This window comes from Cherax quadricarinatus, chromosome 21 (genome assembly GCF_038502225.1).
Source record: "Cherax quadricarinatus isolate ZL_2023a chromosome 21, ASM3850222v1, whole genome shotgun sequence".
In the NCBI taxonomy this organism is placed as follows: Eukaryota; Metazoa; Arthropoda; class Malacostraca; order Decapoda; family Parastacidae; genus Cherax; species Cherax quadricarinatus.
In genome coordinates this window covers 11211657-11232094 of record NC_091312.1, presented here as the reverse complement: position 1 = coordinate 11232094, position 20438 = coordinate 11211657, and the positions used below count along the sequence as shown (strand labels likewise).

The 20438-nt window shown below is 40.0% G+C and overlaps 1 protein-coding gene across 3 annotated transcripts in view; it reads right to left on the bottom strand.

Annotated features, from left to right (window-relative positions):
* LOC128689132 (phosphotriesterase-related protein) overlaps nt 1-20438 on the bottom strand; it is a 66572-nt gene that overhangs the window by 9680 nt on the left and 36454 nt on the right. For all 3 annotated transcript variants that reach the window (XM_053777258.2, XM_070087225.1, XM_070087224.1), the window contains 2 exons: nt 15875-16039; nt 11593-11810 (listed from right to left, as the gene is read on the bottom strand). In XM_053777258.2, the coding sequence (XP_053633233.2) occupies nt 11593-11810; nt 15875-16039 (383 nt within the window). The remainder of the gene's footprint in view (nt 1-11592; nt 11811-15874; nt 16040-20438) is intronic.

The following is a 20438-nucleotide window of genomic DNA, read 5'->3' as shown; positions in this document are numbered from 1 at the left end:
TCGGTGGCGGTAATGACGAAACAAGGAAGGCAAAATCCGGAATAGATAATGCCCGAGAAGGAGAGAGATATAAAGAACAGAGCGTATACCACCTATGTAAGTGGATACGGGCTGCTGTGTAATGCAGCGAAGTATGAACAAATAGCTGATGGTACGGAATATCAGTGCGGAGAAGAAGGGCACTTTCATTAAAGGTCCCATCAGGAAAAGGATCTGAAGAATACAATAAATTATAGCCTGAGATGTGAGAAATAACAGCAGAGTGTAATTTTGGTTCCTGTAAGCAAACACCAACAGGGGCAAACTGGGAGAGTAACATCTGAAGCTCACCCCGATTACCCCTGAGGCCGCGTATATTCCACTGTAAAAAGGCCATGATTGGCAATGATAAAGATACTTGAAATCCGCAGGTAAGGGTTCCTACGGACTAGAAGGGTTAGAAAAGTCCACATGCGGAGGCAGTGGAAAATGTTCAAGCAGCGAAGGAACGGTGCGCTGTGAAGAAAGGAGTTGCGCAGATGGAGCAGAGGAGAGAGGAAGAGCGGAAGGTGGATCAGTGTCCATTGATGGTTTGGTCTCTGCAATATATTCAGAGATTGCTTCAAGTGTTTCGGAATTCAGAGATGTCGTATGGGAGACAATATTGGGAATGGTAGGGGGAGGATGAGTAAAGATTGGAACTGTATTGGACTGTACCAAGGTAGGGGGGGGCGAAAGGGTGGAGGGAACTGGAGAAGCGTGGCAGGGGACAGAAGAGACAGGAACCTGGGAGGTGGCAGAAGAGGAAGAAACTTGGGAGGGAACAGGGGAGGAAGGTACATTACGAGGAGGAGGGTGAACCTCTGCACTTGTAACTGAGCCAGTGAGAGGGGAAGAACTAGGGACAGAGACAGGGAGGGTAAAATGAGGAGGTGGAAGATGGGTAGGAGGTGTTACCGGACCTTTTTTTGACTTTTGAGAAGTAGAGGGACGATTGGGAAGAGGTGTCGTACGAGGTCTCGTCGATACTGAGGCTTGTAAGAGAGAACTCGAAGAAGCGAGATTAGACTGAGGCGTTGAAGTAGGGACGTCTGAGCCGAGGACAGCAAAAGGATTAGATACAGGAGTGATTATGGGAGAGGTAACCACAGAGGTGGGTGTAGAAGATGGGATACCAGAAGTGGGGGGACGTTTTGAAACACGGGAATAAGAAACACGTGGGAGTCTCCCTTGGAGGCGGAGATGAGAAACTGCCATGGCATAAGGGAGACCTTCTGTCTCTTTGAGGTAACGGATTTCCCGCTCGTTTAAATAGACCTGACAACGGCGAGAGTACGAAGGGTGAGCCTCATGACAGTTAAGGCAAGAGGGAGATCGATTGCAAGACGTATTAGAATGGTCATCGGCACCACAGACTGGGCATTCGGCGATAGATCTGCAATATTTCGCTGGATGGCCAAATCGCCAGCAATTTCTACACTGTTGTGGTGTAGGGATCACCTTTCGAACTTGTAACCGATGTCCTGCTATATAAACGGAGGATGGGAGTTCTCGGCTGTCAAAAGTTAAACGAGCCACATTGCTAGGGTATCGTCTCCGCCCACGGGCAGGAAGAACGTAAGTGTCTACCTTGAGGATTGGGAGATCTTGGAGTTCCAGCTGTTCTAGAATGTCGGTGCCACATGTCTGGAAATTTTGTTGAACTATGGTATGGGGCAGAATAACGGTACCACTACAAGAATTGAGGGAATGATGTTTTTCAAGGGTGACAGGAACAGTATCTATATGGGTAAGACGAGAGAGCTCACGAGCCTGGGTAGCATTCTGTACGGTAATGATGCGCGTACCGCTCTTAAGAGCATGAAAAGAAATATCTTTACCAACATGGCGTAGGAGTGCCTTGCCAATACTATGGTCAGAAAGATAGGCAGTAGAGGAAGTTGGTCGTAAAGTGAAGAATTTAGTCCACTGTTCAGTCTGAAACTGAGCGTGGAAAGGTAGTGAAGGACGTGTCGATCGTTTCTGAGAAGAACGAGAAGGTGAAGGTGGAGAAGTATCATCAGCAGGTAATTGTCGTTGACGTTTAGGCGTGGGACCAGAGTTGGTCCGACGTGGAACGGGTCGGCGATTTGAAAATTGCCGCACCGTAGAGGGAGAGGCCGGAAGCATAGTCAGAGGAGAGCGAAGGTCTGATAAATCGAAGGAGTCAGTCGAGGCCTCAGTACCTGAAGCGGGTGAGGAAACAGCACCGGCAATAGGTACAGAGGCATGAGGAATGTCTGAAGAGTGGTCCAAAGACGAGGCGGGGTCAGAACGGGGTGCGGTATCAAGAAGGGGCCCGGGGGTACCAGGTTCATGGACTAGGGCTGCCATGGTTAGGTTACTTCTTTCTTTTTGTTTTTAAGAAAAAAAAAGAAAGAAGAAAAGAAAATAAAAATAAAAAAAAGAAAAAAAAAAGGGGGGACCGGGGAGGGATAGTTCCTAGGAGGGATGAAAGGGCCAGAAATCTCCCTCCGCGCCCAAGAGGACTCGACACCGCTAGTAGCGCAGATGCAGCATGGAACCCGTGCCATACCCTACCCTTCATGCCAGTAAACCAGCAATCTGGGATAGCAACCTCACATCTGCCGAGCTACCTCGGTGGACAAAAGAGAGGGCGGCCGGATATCTGCCACAAAGCATACCTCCTTCAGCCACCACCCCCGGAATCCGAAAGGTGGCTTCCAGAGCTACACCCGTCGCCCAAAAGACACCCAAAGCTACTCCGGGATACCGGAGAGGGATCGGGACATCCCTAGGCAATCCAGATTCCACGGCAAACTACGCCACCGCCAAGAAACCTCAACGGAATGGGATGGACCCCGGTGTCCTTTCTCCTACCTAGGAACTAGCGCGCCTGTGGGAGAAATCCCAAAGGACAAAAAGAGGAAGGGCAAAAGGGAGGAGTGGGGAGGAGGAGGAGGAAAGGAAAAAGGGGAGGATGGGGAGGATGGGATAGGGGAGGGGAGATTGGGGGGTAATTAGGTTCGGTCTGAGGAAGAAGACCGATAGGTCTAATTCCTCAGACCAAGAGCCTCTTCACCACGCCAAGGAGCCCCCCTTGAAGAGGTATGAAGATGTAGCAGAAAGAGTATTGACAGGTTAAGTGTACACCTACCATCCAACTTACGACCGAGTTCGGTTCCGAGAAACCGGACGTAAGTCGAACTTTACTACTGAATATCAACATAACATTTTTGTAATGACTTTATTTTATTTAGGTATTTCTTGTTTTACTTTATTTTTTATGCTGTTAGTACTGTAAGGTTTAGGATAAACACTGTGTACAACACAAATAGTTGTTTATTTCCCAGAAATTTGGCAAAAAAAAACATGGTCGTAAGTTGAGTGGTAGGTGTATTCTAACCTAACCAGTCTGTAATCCGGCACACTACAGGTCCAAATGATGCTGGATTAGTGATGGCCGACCTGTAGTAAAAATTACCACCCATAAAGGAGCAGAACAGTAATTTTCCTCCTACACAACTCTTGCCATATGTGCAACATCAATAAAATCACATCTAAGACATCAATGCCCATCAGTGTCTTAATTTTTAAAAAAAAAAAATCTTAAAATAATTTTTTCTAACAGTGATGATGCCAAAAATGCAAAACTTGAGGAATTCCACAGATGCAAAGTTGAAGGTTAAGAAGCGCTCTACTCAACTGCAATTTCACCAACTTTGAGGCCTATTTTAAGCCAAATCAAATTGATCAAACCATCAAAATTAATGGCTATTTAGCTAATATGCCTCTGTTCTATCCACAGTGCACCTTCCCTTCTGACCCTCCTTTAATCCTGACTCTCTCATTGACTTCTTGACAACGACTGATTTATTCCACAAACTCTGATGATACCTTACGCACTCCCCTCAGCCCTTTCTAGCTCAGTCTCTTGCTGCCCTTTACCCTTTCACCATCCACTGCTCTGCTGTTATCCATAACCTATTACTCATCCACCTGATGCCCTCGCTTCCTGCCCTGCAGCGCTGTATAGCCCTTGTGGCTTAGCGCTTCTTTTTGATTATAATAATAATAATATCCACAGTGCAAGAAACTGCCTCTTGCACTATCAACACTATCCTATAAAGTAAACTACACAATTCAACAAATTTCAATTTAAAAATGCTAATCAATCCAGCTATTAAAGCAGCCTTTCCTCTGTTAATCAAATCTCCAGACCCCTCCTATATAACACTTGCCCTCTATTTTGAATTTATCATGCAAAAACAAAAAAAAAAAACAAAAAATTTACCATATTTCTCAGCTAATAAATATAACCAAGAATGACTGGTAATGGTTTAGGCCATCACAATAAATTGAAACAAACCTAGAAAAATCCCATGGAGGAGACCCCCCTACCCTTCCTCAGGAAAAATGCCAAAAAATCCAATTTCAGCAAGAGACCTATTTTAGGCCACTTCTCAGCACTGTATGACCCTTGTGGGTTTAGTGCTTAGTTTTGATCACAATAACAGACATCTAGTCCAAAACCATCTCCATTTCACAAGTACATTTTCTGTTCTATTAACTGACACAAAAAAATGGCCAATAAACTATGAAAACCACTTATGCACTGCGTGAAGCAAAATTTTGTTTTTGGCGCAGATTCCCCTCCATACAAACATTCGTGTTGCAAACTTTAAGTACTAAGAACATTATTATTATCAAAGAAAGCGCTAAACTGACATGGGTTATACAATGCTGTGGGGCAGAAAATAGTGCCGGGGCTATAAACAGCTAGGTGGAGAGGGTATCAGAGGTGAGGGGAGAGAAGGGCTGGAGGGGACACTAAGGGATGTGTCAAAATTCGTATAGTAAAACAGTCGCTGACAAAAAGTCAAAAAGTGATTGTAAGTCAAAGGCAGGGCCATCTGTAAGGTAAGATGAAGTAAGAGCGGTAGGATCATTGGAGGTAAACCGGGCAATCCATAAGAACCAAAATAGGGACCTGGAAAACCTCAGAGAGGAATAGGGTGTCATTCCATGAGACACCCATACAAGAGGGTGATGTTGAAGTGCACTGATCATTTTCATAATGAACAAGAGATGCGATCAAACTGTGGTAGCCATGTTCAGGGTCATTCTGAAGAAGAATTGGAGGTGATGGCTTCAAGACACTGTGTTCTATAATGAAGTATGCAAGAATGAGCTCATGCTTGAAATACCAAGACTAAGGAGATACCTGCAAGCTGCTGATGTTGATCTTGAAAAAGTTAAGCACTGGACCGCATTGGATGCACTAACATTCATAGCTGAATGAGATTTCATTGAATCTTTCAACTCTGACACTCTGCCTGAGGTTGTTCCTTACTATGTGTTTCTGTGGCTTCTTGTGAAAGGAGTTTCTTGAAGTTGAAGCTGATTAAAAACTATTTACGGTCTACAATGAGTCAATCCAGAATATCTGACTTAGCAATGTTATCCATAGAAAATGGGTCAGTTGACAGCATTGATTGATGATTTTGCAGGATTGAAGGAAAGGAAATGTAAGATCTGATTCATTGAGATGTTACCTGTACTCAAGGTCAAATCAAAACCAGTGTTTCTCTGATATTGCAACTTTTTTCTTTATTTTTCAAGTTTCATTTTTTTGGCACTGTTGAAGACGAATAAATGTAGGATCTATTGCCTGTACTCAAATTGGTATTTGAGTTTGTTTCCTCAATATTACTACAATTATTTATTTTATTAATAAAGTTGAGAAGTATTCTCCTGTTTAGTTTATGGCCCTTAAACATTCTCACTGCTAAACATTAGTCACTGGTCATGCAGTAGTGACGTGACTGGAGTTTACTCCCCCCATCCCCCCGCCCCTGGATTTCATGGGGGTGACACCAACCCTAGCAACAGACTATGTGATGGCAGGGTTTACTGTTTTCAGGAGGATTCTCACTAAGACCTCAGAGATGATGAAGCTGCCTTTGTTTTGTTTGTGTCAGACACAGTGATTAATGCTGATTCAAGGCACTTGCGTCTGCAGAAATTAGGTTCTTTGATCACTAATTAGGTGTCCCTGAATTTCATGAGATGATTGGTGGAATTTCGGTGTTGTACACAGGTGATGTTCAAGTTATCATTCCTACATGCATTAATGTGTTCATTGAGGCATGTTTCAAGGTTCCTTGCTGTTTCACCTACATAAATCCTGTCACAGCCTCCACAGGGTAAAGTGTAAACCTCTGCACCATGAACCCCTGGTTCATGGTGCTTGGATTTTGTCTTAGTTAGATCCTTTATTGAAGTGCTGGATGCGATGGCAATGCTAGTGTTAGCTTGTGCTAGTACTTTAAAAACGTTCAATGCAACCTGGTTGTTGGGAAGCGTTATAACTTTGTTAGGAGTGGTGTTGGTGAGTGGGGAATTAATGATCTGAAGAGCTTGTTTCTTGCAGTCTTTAATGAAAAAGGAAGGAAAACGTAAATCGGTGAAGGTTTGGTGAATGTATGTACATTCCTCATCAAAAAACTCAGGACTACAAATTCGGTATGCTCTTAGGAAAAATCCAATGATAATGCCTCTTCTGGTTTTAGTATCTTGACTGGAATAGAAGCGTGCGAGATCATTTTTATTTGTAGGTTTCCAGTAAACTTGAAATCTTATTGTTATCTACTTTGTGGATAAAGACATCTGGTAAAGGTAGCTTGTCACTGGACTCTCCTTCTAGTGTAAACTGGATCGCTGGTTCAACTGCGTTAAGCCTTGCCCGAAGATTCCGTACGTCAAAACTTTTGGGAGTTATTACATGGACGTTGTCCATGTAAAGCAACCAAGTGATGCTTGAGGGGATGATGATGGCAAAGTGTTCAGCCTCTAGGTGTTCCATGTACAAGTTGGCACTGATGGGGGACCACCTTCCCATGCCATAGATTTGTTTGTAGAGCCTGTTATTGAAAGAAAAACAGCTGAAATTAACACAGGTTTCAATCAGGTCAACAAAATCTCCAGGAGGTAGAGGAAGATTAAGGTCCTGATTGACTTTACATCGTAGAAGGTCAACGGCTTGTGTGGTAGGTACTTGAACACACTAATGCATATAGGAACGATAACTTAACCCTTTGAGGGTCGACAGGCCCTCTCCAAAACTCGTTCTCAGGGTCGGCCAAATTTAAAAAAAAAAAAATTATTTTTTCTTGTGAAAAAAGTTTTTTTTTCTAAACATTATAGGCTAAACAAAAAAATTTTACTGTCAATACTTACCGAGATATGGAGGCGTGAAGTTTGCCAAAATTGAACAACATCTGGTAACATCGCCGACTGCCGTCGCCCGGTATTTTTCTATTTACTTTTTTATGTACTATTTTCAATTATTTTTCAATTTTTCTTTTTCTGAGTAACTTTTATGGCCTCTGAGGCCAACATGATCAGTATTTTGTAAGTTATTTCTTTTTCAATACTACACAATAAGGGTGTAAACACTGTTGTCATTTTGTTTATAGAAAATATTTACACAAACAAACGATATGAAATGTTGTTTATTACTATTTTTCTATATTTTATATACACATATACAGTCACAGGGAATGTTTCTAGAAGTTCTGCAGCTGTGGAAGTCTTTGAAACATGGTGTCATGCACAGTGGTGTTTTACATTCCTCACACATAAAACGAGTGTCTCTGCGTTGTTGTGGGCGTTTTTTTGTATGTGAACAGACGTAACACCTCTTCTGAGCCTTTTTCTTGAAACCAGTAGCAGGCACTTTTACCAGGAAGTGATCACCATGCTTCAGACGAGCAGGTAGTTGTTGATAATTTGGTGGGCGGTCAATTGCAGGTGCTGTTCCTTGAATACTATTTGTCTGATGACAGACAAACAGAATTCGCCATACTGTGGTTTGTTTCTGGTCCTCATCTTATACATATTATAAGCATTGAGCATGGAAATGTCCAGAAGATGGAAAAAGAGTTTTATGTACCACTTATAACTCTTGCGAACACAATCAGCAAACCCAATCTGCATGTCACATTTGTCCACTGAATGCATGTTAAAGGTGTAATCAATCACAGCTGCAGGTTTTAGAATGGGTTCATTGCTCTCTCTATGCTGCCTGCCACTGTCTGCCATTTCATTAGGGTGAACTGATGACAACAGCGTGACATCTCGTTTGTCATGCCACCAAAATGCCATGATGTCATTGGCAGCAAACGCCTGCACCTCACAACTACGAGTGCCAGCGTCAAACCTGGGCATATGTTTCCGATTTGCACGCACTGTGCCACACACATCTGTCATGTTCACTCAAAAAAAATCACTGAGTGAGGGGCTTGCGTACCAGTTATCTGTATATAATATATGCCCCTTACCAAGGTATGGTTCTATCATTGTTCTAACCACATCACCTGAGATGCCCAATAACTTCCTGGTATTTTGCAATGTATAACTTCCAGTGTACACAATAATATCCAATACCAGACCACTGTAACAGTCACAAAGCACAAACAACTTTATACCAAAGCGTTTCCTCTTGCTTGAAAGAAAGTCTTCCTTTGAACAGAATCAAAGACTCGTCAATTACAAGCTTCCTGAAGGGATAAAAATGCGTACTGAATTTCTTTCAGATACACAAACACATTCCTAATCTTATATAACCTGTCGTTTCTGTCAGGCCTGGTTTTGTCTGAGAAGTGAAGCATACGTAACATTAGCACAAATCGATTCACTGGCATTATATCACTGAAACCTGGGGAAGCAATCAGGCGGTCTGTTGACCAGTATGATTTCACTTTGTGCTTATACACATGTGGCATAAGCATTATTGTGGCAAAGAAAAGATACATCTCAGCCACAGTTGCCTCCTTCCACTGGTGTAGACGTGATTTTGGTGAAAGTAATGTGTTTGCCATGGTGTACTTGTAGTATGCGTTTCTTTCCATGACAATACTTTCCATCAGTGGTTCGTCAAAGAATAACTCGAAACATTCCAGTTCAGTGTCATTGTTCCCAAGTGTACAAGATGGCCGTATTCCACTTCGGCTGTCATCAAACTGGTGGGCATTTGGAACAAAATTGACAGCTTCCTGCCAATCCCAGGTGCGGTCTGCTGGTGGGTACTGGACAAAGACAGGTGGGTGTGGTGGGTGGGTGGGGGATGGTGGCCTTTGTTGTAGATCAGTTCAGGCAGCGGCGTGGGTGGCAGCATGGTCCACTGCTGGTGCCTCACCGCCGGCACCACTACCACCACGCACATTTTCCATCCCAATTACAACAGTATCATCGTCATTTTCACTGTCTGTTCCTGTTGTACAGCCACGGGATGTACTCCGAGATGCACTCCTTCCCCTTGGAATAGCATATGGCACACTACCAGAGCGCATACATCGTCGTATATACTGACGCTTCACTGGGGAATATTGCACTTCACTATCACTATCATCACCCATGCTCTCATCTGAGTCTGGGATTTGGGAAAATAGAAGTTTCCTCTTGGATTCTGGTACAACTGAACGTGACCAAGACGGCCCAGCACCAGAGGTGGAAGGCGGAGGGTCGTCTGGGTTTTCCTCACTATTACCGATATTATGGTCATTAGTTTCGGTCAAAACCTCACCAAAACCTTGAAACTCATCTTCACTGGCACTTCCATCTGTATTAGAACTGTCACTGGTGAACAAAAGTGTCCCAATTCGCCGAGGAGTGAGGAGCTTCTTACCGCGAGGCATGGTGGATATTGTTTACTAAGATGGCGTTCCCACAATGAACCACTGGGTCCCAGATTTTTTTTTTACCGCACACACCGACCACACAGACCCATTCTCTCACATGTAGGCCTACCAGCCTTTTCCCACGAGATTTGACGGCGCTAGAATTTGTGCGTACTAGTACGTCAAAAAACCCTGCGCGTAAGACGTACTAGTACGTCCGAAACCCTCAAAGGGTTAAATAACACCTGCATACAACACCGAAATTCCGCCAATCATCTCATGAAATTCAGACACACCCGATTAGTGATCAAAGAACCTGTTTCCGAAGACGCAAGTGCGTTAATTGTTGTTTCTAACACAATTAAACAAAAAGGCAGCTTCATCATCTCTGAGGTCTTAGCGGGAATCCTCCTGAAAACAGTAAACCCTTCCATCACATAGTCTCTGCTGCTAATACTACACAAGCTCATTAAGGAGGAGGAACACTGCAACAGACCTTCTCAAATCTGACTGTCAACATTTGTCTAACTTATTTTTATGCTACCCAAGTAGTAATAGCTTTTATAACCTTTTACTCATGTGCAAGTTGGTTGTTCTACCATAACTAATATTACTACTACTACCACTCTAAGCCTATATATACCCTCTGTGTCCGTGTATTGTTTGTAACAGTTTGATAAAGCTCCTGGAGAGCGAAATGATGCCACAATAAAATGTCACATTAGTTGCATTTGTGTCTTTTTACTTAACATACCGTCGGTAATTCTACCAATAATAATACAAGACAGTGACTGACTGACAGTGAAAGTGTTTCAGTCTTTATTGACCACCTTATTCCTAGTAATGACCCTCGTATTGTAGATAGTCTTAATGACCCTCGTGTAGTAGATAGTCTTTTTAGTATGATAATAAGATGTTATCTTCATTGTAGAATAATAAGAAAATATTATAACCTTTATATTATAATAATAAGGTAAAAGGACCCCAATGGAAATAAGTCACTCTGTCTGACTTTTTTGGGTTATCCTAGGTTCTCTACACATATGCTGCTATGTATGATAATTCTATGTAACTGTATTTGTGTATACCTGAATAAATTTACTTACTTACTTACTTACACCCTACCTTGGTGGGAAACATCCTGACTGTTAAAAAAATTAGGAAGAGTAGAGGAAATTAAAGAAAAAAATTGGGGCTATATTTACATCATTGTAAATAACACCGAGGCAGGGTGACCCAAAAAAGAAAGAAAATAGTGAATATCATGCAGAGGTGCTCAGAATACAACAGTATATCCCTCCAAACTGTAGAGTGGAGGACGACCCCTACAAGAAATGCTTTCCATGTCATTCTACTGTGAATTCTCTCTAAATGACCAAACCACCTCACTCACTAATACTTTTATTAACTCCACACCTTCTCCTAATTTCCACACTCCGAATTTTCTGCATAATATTTACACCACACATTGCAAACAGGACATCTCCGCTGCCTCCAATCTCCTCGCTGCTGCAGCTTCACACCCATATAAGAGTGTTGGTAAAATTAAAGAAAAAAAAAAAAACTTGTTCACATATATGGGCTATATTTACTCTTCTTATAACACTTCTGCTTTGTAAAAACCTCTCATAAGCTACCTTTTTCTCTTTTATCACACCCTTTACTTCATCATTCCACCAATCACTCCTCTTTCCTCCTGCCCCCACCCTCCTATAACCACAAACTTCTGCCCCACATTCTATCATTGTAAATACATTAGTGAATAATGCCAGTACAAGTGTTCATGCCACTTTGAATGGTAACAGTATCACTAAAGATGCAAAATATGTCACAAAGTGGTACAAGAAAGAAAAAATATACTCAGACGGCAAAGACGAATAGCTGTGTACAACATTTACAAAAGGCTTACTAAAAGTAAAAGTAATTTACTAACCAAACGGTGCAAGGTGTGAATGTCATGAGCTATGAGAATTTTATCTTCAAAGCCATTGTCAACCAAGTGCTTTATGCGTTCAATTCTTTGTGCATCAGAGGGCATGTCAACACTTGTGTTAAGCTGGTAATGAGAAGTCTCTATCCCAAACAAGTCATACTCGCAGTAGGTGCCAAGTGATGCATACTCCACCAAACCATCTAATGTATGGAAGGTTCCTGTAAAGACATTAATCAAGCAAATTATTAATAAATAGAAAATTTGATGCATGCAAGAATACTGTGTCCAACATTAGAATAAAATGTAGTCACCTATTAACCAACTCCAGCAGGAACTTGGATAGATCTGATTATTTAAAAGTTGGATTAAATTAAACCATCTCTCCTTTCCCCAATGTTCAGAGACATGGTTTATATATACACAGTTTGCTATTTTACCTAAATTTTATGATAAATTTCATGGAAAGATATTTCTTAGCTAATAAATAGTGAAAATTGTTATGCGCTTTCTTCAAAAAATCAACCACATCAAATATAGATCCATTCTTAGGTTGGCAACTAATGAATGCAATAAAAAATTCAAGAATTGCAAGCAAATAACTAATGTGGGTAAAGAGGCATTTATGGTGGCCTCTGAGAGATTGGAAAGGGCAAATCCCAATAGAATTGGCAGATTTTGGTTATGTTTCATGAAAAAAATAAAGCCTGTCCAAGTGTAATAGAGAGAATGCAAAACCAAGTTAAGAGTCGGACCTGACAATGCAAAATAAAATGATGAAGGAAAGTGTTCAACTCAAATAAATACTAGTTAATAAATATAAAGAGTTCACAACAAATTAAAAATGTTTCTTTACAGTAATTCTAAGACACTTTAAGCAGGGAAAACTTTTATTTAGCAATGTTTTACCAACAGCAGAATTTTATCAAGCACCTGATAAGAGCCCCACTGCAGCAACTGCATGATGTTATCATATCAACACAGACAGAATCTCTAAGGAATGTTGCCAGCACCTTGTTGAATCCAGAGTTACAGTATGTATACGGACTGTGTAAGAGCTACATCTCTTCCTGATTCATGCTCATAAATTCACAAGTGGGACTTATTATATTATTACTGTATTTCGCTGAATATTCAACATTGGAAATATTTACAGAAAATATTTACAGTGGAACTTCAGCACTTGAACTTAATTCATTCCAGAAGGCTGTTCGAGTGCCGATTTTTCCGAGTACCAAACGAATTTTTCCCAACCAATTTTCTTTTTGGTTGGCTGTTATCACTAACCCTCTTAGGTCCCATGGTGACTTATTTAAATAATATAAAAAAACACCAAAAACTGCGAAGAAACACAAAATAGTTTACAGTGAAATTTTGGCAGGTTGTGTTTGTTTGGTCGAGTGCCCAGCAAATGGCTGACTACCGAGAGATTTGTTTACCAAACAAAGCATTCAAATACGAAATTGTTCAAGTACAGAGCTGTTCGAGTACTGAGGTTCCACTGTATATAGGATTTAGCCAGAAGTAAACCATAACTTCAGTTGGAATAATACTAACACTAGAAGTATTATAGTAGTGGAGTGCATGAGGTACATTTACACAGAATTATGGAGTCATTAAAACAGGATGACTTGGAGTGTGTATAAATCTGTAGTGGAGGGAAAGTGGGGTAGAGGGTCATCCTAAGAAAGGTTGGATGTCCAAGCCCCTTGTATGCAAGGGGCTTGGACATCCAGCAAGCCTGTGTGAACATGTTAGATAGGAGTGAATGGAGGCAAGTCATTTTTATGACTTGATGTACTGTTGGAGTGTGAGTAAAGTAACATTTATGAAGGGATGCAGAGAAACTGGTTAGCCAGACTTGAGTCCTGGAGGTGGGAAGTACAGTGGCTGCAATCTGAAGTAGGGGTGGAGATACTGCAGTTTTGAACTGTAGTATCGGTGATACTACAGTGAGTGATGGTGAAAGTGTTTCTTCTTTTTCAAGTCGCCCTACCTTGGTGGGAGACGGCTAGTGCTGTGTTGAAAGGAAAAAAAATAGAAGTTAATTAATAAAAACAAAGAACACACCATGGTCCCCAGGTGATCATTTCATCAACCCATCCAGAACAAACTTATACAAGATTGCAACCGGAGTAGATATTACAAGGCTTTACCCATCTCAATAGGTTCATGGGTACTTATCTGTTCCTGTGTATGTTGTATAGATAATCCTAAATCCATCTTTCTAGAGTTTTGATCCCATTATTGAGGTACTCAGTATTTAGTGTTACCACACAGCTGTACACTACCTTGTGGCATATACTGAATCTAACTACACTGAATATCTCTCTAGTATTGTAGTCAATTCTATACTAAATGTACCACTTCACTTATACAAAAACTCTTAATACTATATTCACTAGGTGTCAAACTATCCAACAAATGGTGGACTTGTAGTTTTACAACTATAGAGCTATACACAGTATCACATTATACATAGGATTTAGTCTGGACACACACACACACACTACAGCAAATGGACTGTTTAAGCAAAGCATACAAACATCAGTCCCACACCCTTGAAATAATGTTTATTGTTTTAACACTGACTCATCACAGTCATCACCTTCTGAGGGGGCTTCTTGTACTACATGCTCTTTATGATGCCCATGATTTTATTCAAATTTCATTGATTTAGCTAAATTATTAATAGCTAAACCATGTGTCATTGATATGGAGTACTATTGGAAAGTTGGTCTTAATATAAATTTCTTTTATGACAGCTGAATGTATTTCATATGCATAGAACTTGCACTTCTGGCATTATTTTATCAATGAATTTTAAATATTATATCTAACTAACTCATGGTGTGAAGTTAAAGACTTTTTGTGCAGTAATAGCCACCCTAATAGCAACCTTGTGCAACTTGTACAGCTGGACATGAACAATCCCAATCCAGCCTCTCCTTGACTGGAAGCCACCTTGCCTGACCTGACTCAGGGCTCTAAATATGTTGTGGAATTCATTGCTGCTTTAATTTAGGTACTGCACTGCCTTGTCTTTTTATTAATAGGATAAAGACATCACAGATACTCTTTGTAGTGGGGCCACTAATCTATCAATGCCTTCATTACTAAATTAGCCTATTCAGCATTTGTTTTGCATTGTCATACATATAAATGACCAAAACATATTTTTTTTTTTCAACAAGTCGGCAGGATGACCCAAAAAGAAAGAAAATCCCCAAAAAGAAAATACTTTCATCATCATTCAAAACTTTCACCTCATTTATACATAATCACTGCTTTTGCAGAGGCACCCAGATACAACAGTTTAGAAGCATATATAAGATATATAACATATCCCTCCAAACTGCCAATATCCCAAACCCTTCCTTTAAAGTGCAGGCATTGTACTTCCCATTTCCAGGACTCAAGTCCAGCTATATAAAAATAACTGGTTTCCCTGAATCCCTTCACTAAATATTACCCTGCTCAAACTCCAACAGTTCGTCAGGTCCCAAAAACCATTTGTCTCCATTCACTCCTATCTAACACGCTCACGCACACTTGCTGAAAGTCCAAGCCCCTCGCCCACAAAACCTCCTTTACCCCCTCCCTCCAACCTTTTCGAGGACAACCCCTACCCCGCCTTCCTTCCCCTACAGATTTATATGCTCTCCATGTCATTCTACTTTGATCCATTCTCTCTAAATGACCAAACCACCTTAACAATCCCTCTTCAGCCCTCTAATACTTTTATTAACTCCACACCTTCTCCTAATTTCCACACTCCGAGTTTTCTGCATAATATTTACACCACACATTGGCCTTAGACAGGACATCTCCACTGCCTCCAACCGCCTCCTCAAAGCTGTAAAACATTATACGTTCGTTTTATCTCACTCACGTCCTGTCTTGAGGTTAATATTTAATGAAACCCCATTAAAACATACAGAAAAACATAGTGTGATTACTGTATGAAATTATTATATAGCACTTCACCCACAGGAGAGATTGATCACGTACTTTGCCAATACTTTTTTCTTTCAATGCACCGGCTGTATCCCACCGAGGCAGGGTGGCCCAAAAAAAGAAAAAGAAAAGCTGCCAATACTTTATCAGTACTAAATAAAGTCTGCCATACTGTGCTCTCAGTGCCTGCTTCACTTACAAATAAATTTCTGAATCTACAACTGATTAATGTCAAGACCTGCATTATTTGTTGTATAGTACTCAATTAAACCATAGATGTGTCACTTACATAATACACGAAGAAAACCAATCAACAGACATTACTAACTATCAAGGTGACCCATCACCATCTTCTTGGGATCTCCACCGGCTTCTGTATAAATATGGAAAATTTCTTCAGGAGCACCATGGTACCGACCAGGATGAAACATCACAGGGCACCCAGCAAATTCCTGTGTCTCTCCTGATGCTTGGACAGCCCGACGTTCAAAATCTGAAAAAAAATAAAAATATAAAAATGACAATGTGTTCTTGTTAAGAGTCTTAGTTTTCCTTTAACAATAAACGGCAAAAAATAGAGATTCAAATCACTAAACACTAAGCATAAAAATGGCTGCTCAAAGCAAAGAAACTATTGAACCAATCTGACCCTGTGACCCAAAAAATTACACGAAAATAGAATAATTATCACAATGCCCATAAATGACCCATCCAAAACTAAAAGCAGGTGTGTTAAATTTTTGCAAAGATGGTGTCCATAACAACACATCTCTTGGCAAACTCTGACTTATTGAGAAGAGCTTTTCTTCCTGTATGCTCTTTGCTTTAGCAAGAGATTTCATAAGAAACCAGCAACTATATAAAATTGCAAAATTCTACAATGACAGGTGCCAACTGTAGTTTACTAGTTATTTATAACCCATAATATAGCCTCAAGAATTACACATACCCCTGATATGTAACAAACTTGATTTAGCAAAATATGATAGTTGTGACAGGACCCACAGGCATAACACCAGACACAAACATCTCTATGACATTCCCCGTGTCCGGCTAAACCTATACAAAAATTCAATGTACATAAAAGGACCTAAAATCTGGAACACCCTACCTGAAAACTCTAGAACTGCAGACACATTCATCACTATTAGAAAACATCTTATCTTCCTGACACACCTCACCGTCAGCTAACTACATGAAAATCGCCTATTCTCTTGTATCATACACACACAAAAAACAACCTAGACCTCCCCTCGATATCTGTGTTTCCCCACAATTCGCACCTACACTCACCCAATTGACTATAAACATAGAAATAAGTAGTACAACTATTACCTAACAAATCTTAACTAGTCATAAGTTTGCCTGTGATACTCCAATATAGGAGCTTCAATAGAAACTATGTATTGTACCAAAACAAAACCATTCACATTGCTAAATTTACAAACTGTAATGCAGTTACTTAGCCTTAATACCAATATGCTCCTTAATCTGTACCAATATAGAGTTTTGAATTGATTTTAGTCTGCCCATGCCTAGTCATGCTAGGTGTGATAGTGGCCCTCTCTGTAATTAGCTTTATATAATATGTAAACCACACAATATCCTATTATATGTAAACCCCACATTGTAATCTTTATGGAGAATAAACTTGATTTGATTTGATTTGATTTGATATGATGTGATTTGATACAGCCAATGTAAACTTTTTATGACTATCAATATTGTATTTACCAATAATATGTCAAATATAGTTAAATACATGTCAAAACACACTTGAAAGTACAGCACACATAATGATCAGAATTATTAATGTAGTTTCAATAGGTTTTTCAACCTCTTAGAAAGAATATTGGACAATTCATCCCTGTGGAGACCTGGCTCTTCTAGACTGCACAGCTTGTTTTGTGAACTGTTTTATTTCAGACTATACCAAAATATTTACATAATACTATACCCTAATCCTAAATAAGACAGCTTCACTTCCTTAATCTTACCATAACACTATTGTGCTGATGAACTGCAACCTTAATAAAAATGTACAATAGACAGGCCTTGAACCTAATCAAGTTGCCAATTTGCTCCTCACACCACTCGCAATAGTTGCCACATGTTACAAGAACTTGACTCAGTTATACCAATTTTCAGGACAAAATCATATTGGCCTTCCAATCATTTCCCAAAAAGTCATAGAGAGAGCTAAAATGAGATATGGTACTGACAAATTGATAAGATACAACAGATAGGTATCTTTATTCCAAAATGTTTTAGAATAAAGATACCTATGTGTCTTACTTATCAACTTGTTGATATTGTATACCATTATCATATTCACTCTGTCAAACACTGTAACACAATAGTACCTTGTTAAAGAGAACATCTCTTGATAACTTTTTGCCTGACCACTAGTTACAAGTGAGAAGGGATAGATTTGAGAAAGACCTGCCCTCTCAAATGATTACATTCTTACTAGTGGGCTCTGCCTCTCCTGCCATCAAGATTATCTGCACCTTGCCTCTAACAGTATACAGTAAGTCCTCACTTAATGTCATTGATAGGTTCTTGGACACTGTGACTTTAAGTGAACTGACGTATAACAAAACCACACTCACTGTTCATCGTCTAACCTCTTTAAAACTTCCAGTTTTGTTTCTAAAGTCATACTTTTCTGTTTTTTGTTACCACAGACATCACGGGTGCACAGTGCAACTTTAGTACTCATTTGCAACATGGGTAAGTTAAGGAGCAAATTATTGTGCATTTGTATGATTATCATACTTCACAAAGTTTTATTTTACAATTTGTATTCATTGTATTCATTCATTCAAATACACTGTGAACAACACAACGTCATTCAAAGACGTGCTGTTTAACCCTTTCAGAGTCCGTGCCATAGATCTACGGTTTTACGTTCAGGGTCCAAACCGTAGATCTACGCCATGAGCTCAGCTCACTCTGATAAGCTGTGAGTGGTAAATTTGGGCCTAGGTATGAGAGAATACATCTATGTGGTATGTGTGCACCACATAAAGCAAATCCTGCAGCACACAGTGTATAATGAGAGAAAAAAAACTGATATCATGATTTTCGATTAAAACAGCGACTATTACAGAAATAGAGATGATTTTGATTGGTTTTAGTACTGGAAATGACTTGAAACTGAGCTCAAAGTAGCGGAAATGTTAAATTTTTGCTGATGTTCAAGAGTAAACAAACGACCTCACATGTCTAATACACACCAGCTGGTGGGTCTAATATACATTCACAAATATGGTGATGATATTTATACAATTATTACAATCTTGCATAACAATAAATCTTCTATTTTTTTGGTTTGAATAAAAATTCATTATGTTAATAAAAAATCAAAATGGAATTCATTTGTAAAGCCTCAAAACATAACTAATGAACAGAGGAAATGTTAGTTTAGTGCCAGGAATACCTACATTGTTTATTCTGGACCCTATTTTGAAATTGGAATATATTTTGAACTTTGTGTTAAATTGGCCAAATTACCAATTTCCGATCACTTTATTTTGTAGTTGAAACAGTTGATTTGGCGATTTCTTGTGCTCAATCGATAGAATAGAAGTAATATTAGTGAAATAGCTAAGAATTTGGTCGACTGAAATAATGTAATTGGCCTAAAATGGGAGTCAAAGTCGGCAAAATCACCGACTCGTAAATATCGCTGTCACGTCAAAATTCGCTAGAGCATAATTTTGTCAATTTTCCATCAAATTTCGTACTTTTTGTTTTATTACCTTCAGAAAAAGATTCTCTATCATTTCATAAGAAAAAATAACAAAAATTTTTTTTTTAAATTCTTGGACCCTGGTGCACACTTTGAAATTTGGCTAAGTCTCCATACTGCTGGTGCAACTTCACGTTGTTCCAGACTATAGAGCAAAATTTCTCCAGGCTGAGGGACTGACCACCTCAAAACTACATTTTCAAGGGTGACGGACTAATTACATCGTCTTTACATCTCTACTGCTTCTGCTGCCTCCTCTGTATCCAATTGAAGAAGCCTACTGTGTAGACAAAACATTTTGGAGTAAAGATACCTAACTGTTGCACATATGTCTGACTTATCATCAAAAAATACTCTAACTGTTAATCTTTACTGAGGGCACTAGACATAAAGAAATCAGAGAGACAGTGTAAGGCATACCTCTCATAACTATAGCATGTTGTCAGAGGGCAGGCATAACCTGATAAACACGCACAAATAACCCGCACATAGGAGAGGGGAGTTTACAACGTTTCGGTCGGACTTGGACCATTTACAAAATCACACTAACAGAAAGGAGAGAAAAGGGCAGTATATATAGGCCAGCAGACAGGGACAGGATAAGAGAGGTAATAGGAAAGGAAGTAGAGAGGCAGTGGTAGTAGTAGTAATAGTAATAGTGGAGTCAGTCAAGGACCAAGAAACTGTCTACCCTACTTCTAACTTTCAGTCACCATCTGGTTGAATCCTTCCTTATACGCACCTTTCCTTGTATGAATCTTAGTCCTGGCTTTGTCTCTGTAGATGCCTTCCTTTCCCATTACATTGTAAAATGTTCCAAACTTCAGAACACCCGTAACTTAACCTGATTCTTTTTTTTTTCTCCTCCCTCTTCTCCTTTCCTTTTTCCTCTTTCTTCTTTGGGTTTTCTTTCTTCTGCCTTGGGTGTTTGATTCTTTATATTCTTCCCCTCCTGTGTTTTTCTTCCTACCCTTAGTAGGCCCATAGCCCTCCTGCAGTGCTCCTCTCTCTTGGTCTTTGACTGACTTTACTATTACTACTACTACCTCTCTATTTCCTTTCCTACTACCCCTTTGTCCCATCCCTGTCTGCTGGCCTATATACATGTATACTGCCCCATTCTCTCCTCTCTGTTAGT